The following is a 1,384-nucleotide window of genomic DNA, read 5'->3' on the forward strand; positions in this document are numbered from 1 at the left end:
AAAGGGCGCTAGTTGTGGCGTCCAGGGTAAGTGGCAGCAGTGGTGATGTCTCACTGGCTGGTGAAGGACCTGTACCTGTTTCATTAGGCTGGCCAGTGTGTCTGGCTTGACTTTTTTCTCTCACATTTCCTCACAGGGCACAACAGCAGCTTACACCAAGAGCGGCTTCTGTGTCAACAGGTTCCCATCCCTGCTGCCGGGGGGGAACCGGCACAATTCAACAAGTGAGAAAGGTAACGGTGTGAGGAGGCGTTTGGGATAGAGAGAGGGGAACCGCCTGCTTCTCCCTGTAAATGTGTGTGCTGGCAGGCCTGGCACTGCTCCTCCAGCTCCCCAAGCCCCAGAGCTGTGCCCTTTGTCAGTGCTGGAGGTAGTTAGCTTCAAGCCTGTTTGAGTATCTCTGGGGATAACTAGATGTGGACAATGTCAGATACATTTATTGTAGGTAGGAACATCTTTTAATTAGCTGCCTGGTTAACAGACACTCTTCAACCTCAACATCCTCTGTCTTCTGACAGAGCTGTGTGTGGTGTGGATTTGCTTACCCCTTGTCATGCCTCGTTTACCATGAAGGGGCGCTTACTGTTTGATAAATGCCATTTTCTGAAACATGCCTTTGCTCTCTATGCCCCTGGCTGGTGCCTTTGTAGCCTTGTTGGACTCTTGAAGCTAAAGGCTTTTTGTGGTCGCAGCTGCTGTTGGCAGAAGGGGATCGCTCTGCACCTTGCAGCCTGATATCAGGGCAGGCTTAACGCAGGGGAGGTGTGATCTGGCAATTTGGTTGTTGGATTAGGCAGCCTCTGGAGTGTGTGTGGACCTCTCTGTGTTTGTGTGTGCAGTGTACTGCATCTTGGACTGCATTTACAATGAGGTGAAGCAGACATACTACATCCTCGATGTGATGTGCTGGAGGGGACACCCCGTTTATGACTGCCAGGTACTGAGTCTCCCCACGCAGCCCTCCCTGTTGCATGAGATGCTTCGCAGCCAGCGCTGGGCGTAGCCCACCATGCAGTAGGATGCATGTTTTGTTAAAGCACCAGCACCTTTACAACGTATTGGCTGCTGGCTACTGGAATAACCAGGTACATCTTTAGGGGCTGTTGGGGGAAGTAGCAGAGCTGGGGATGCTGGCCAGTTCTGTGAAGCTGAGTTTGTAAATCTCCCGGGCAAATGCAGAGGAATGGAGACACTCAGCAGGTGCTGGTCAGTGATGCATGGTGGATGGTCATTAAGTCTCTGCCTCCTTTCACAGACCGACTTCAGATTCTTCTGGCTCTTCTCAAAGATCCAAGAGGAGGAAGGGCTGGGAGAGAAAAGCAGGATTAATCCAGTAAGTTCTTTTGTACTGAAAGGAGGAGGTTGGGGGATAAGTTTTCCTGTT

At 51.3% G+C, this 1,384-nt stretch overlaps 1 protein-coding gene across 1 annotated transcript in view; it reads left to right on the forward strand.

The window, feature by feature from the left end:
• The window catches only part of SNUPN (snurportin 1), a gene marked incomplete at its 5' end in the record, with an annotated part of 7,772 nt that overhangs the window by 78 nt on the left and 6,310 nt on the right, over positions 1-1,384 (forward strand). The window contains 4 exon segments of the mRNA XM_009867285.1: positions 1-26; positions 137-233; positions 840-937; positions 1,256-1,333. The exon segment at positions 1-26 is cut by the window's left edge and continues 27 nt beyond it. Of these exon segments, the coding sequence (XP_009865587.1) occupies positions 1-26; positions 137-233; positions 840-937; positions 1,256-1,333 (299 nt within the window).

Source organism: Apaloderma vittatum, unplaced genomic scaffold, assembly GCF_000703405.1.
Source record: "Apaloderma vittatum isolate BGI_N311 unplaced genomic scaffold, ASM70340v1 scaffold32203, whole genome shotgun sequence".
Taxonomy (NCBI): domain Eukaryota; kingdom Metazoa; phylum Chordata; class Aves; order Trogoniformes; family Trogonidae; genus Apaloderma; species Apaloderma vittatum.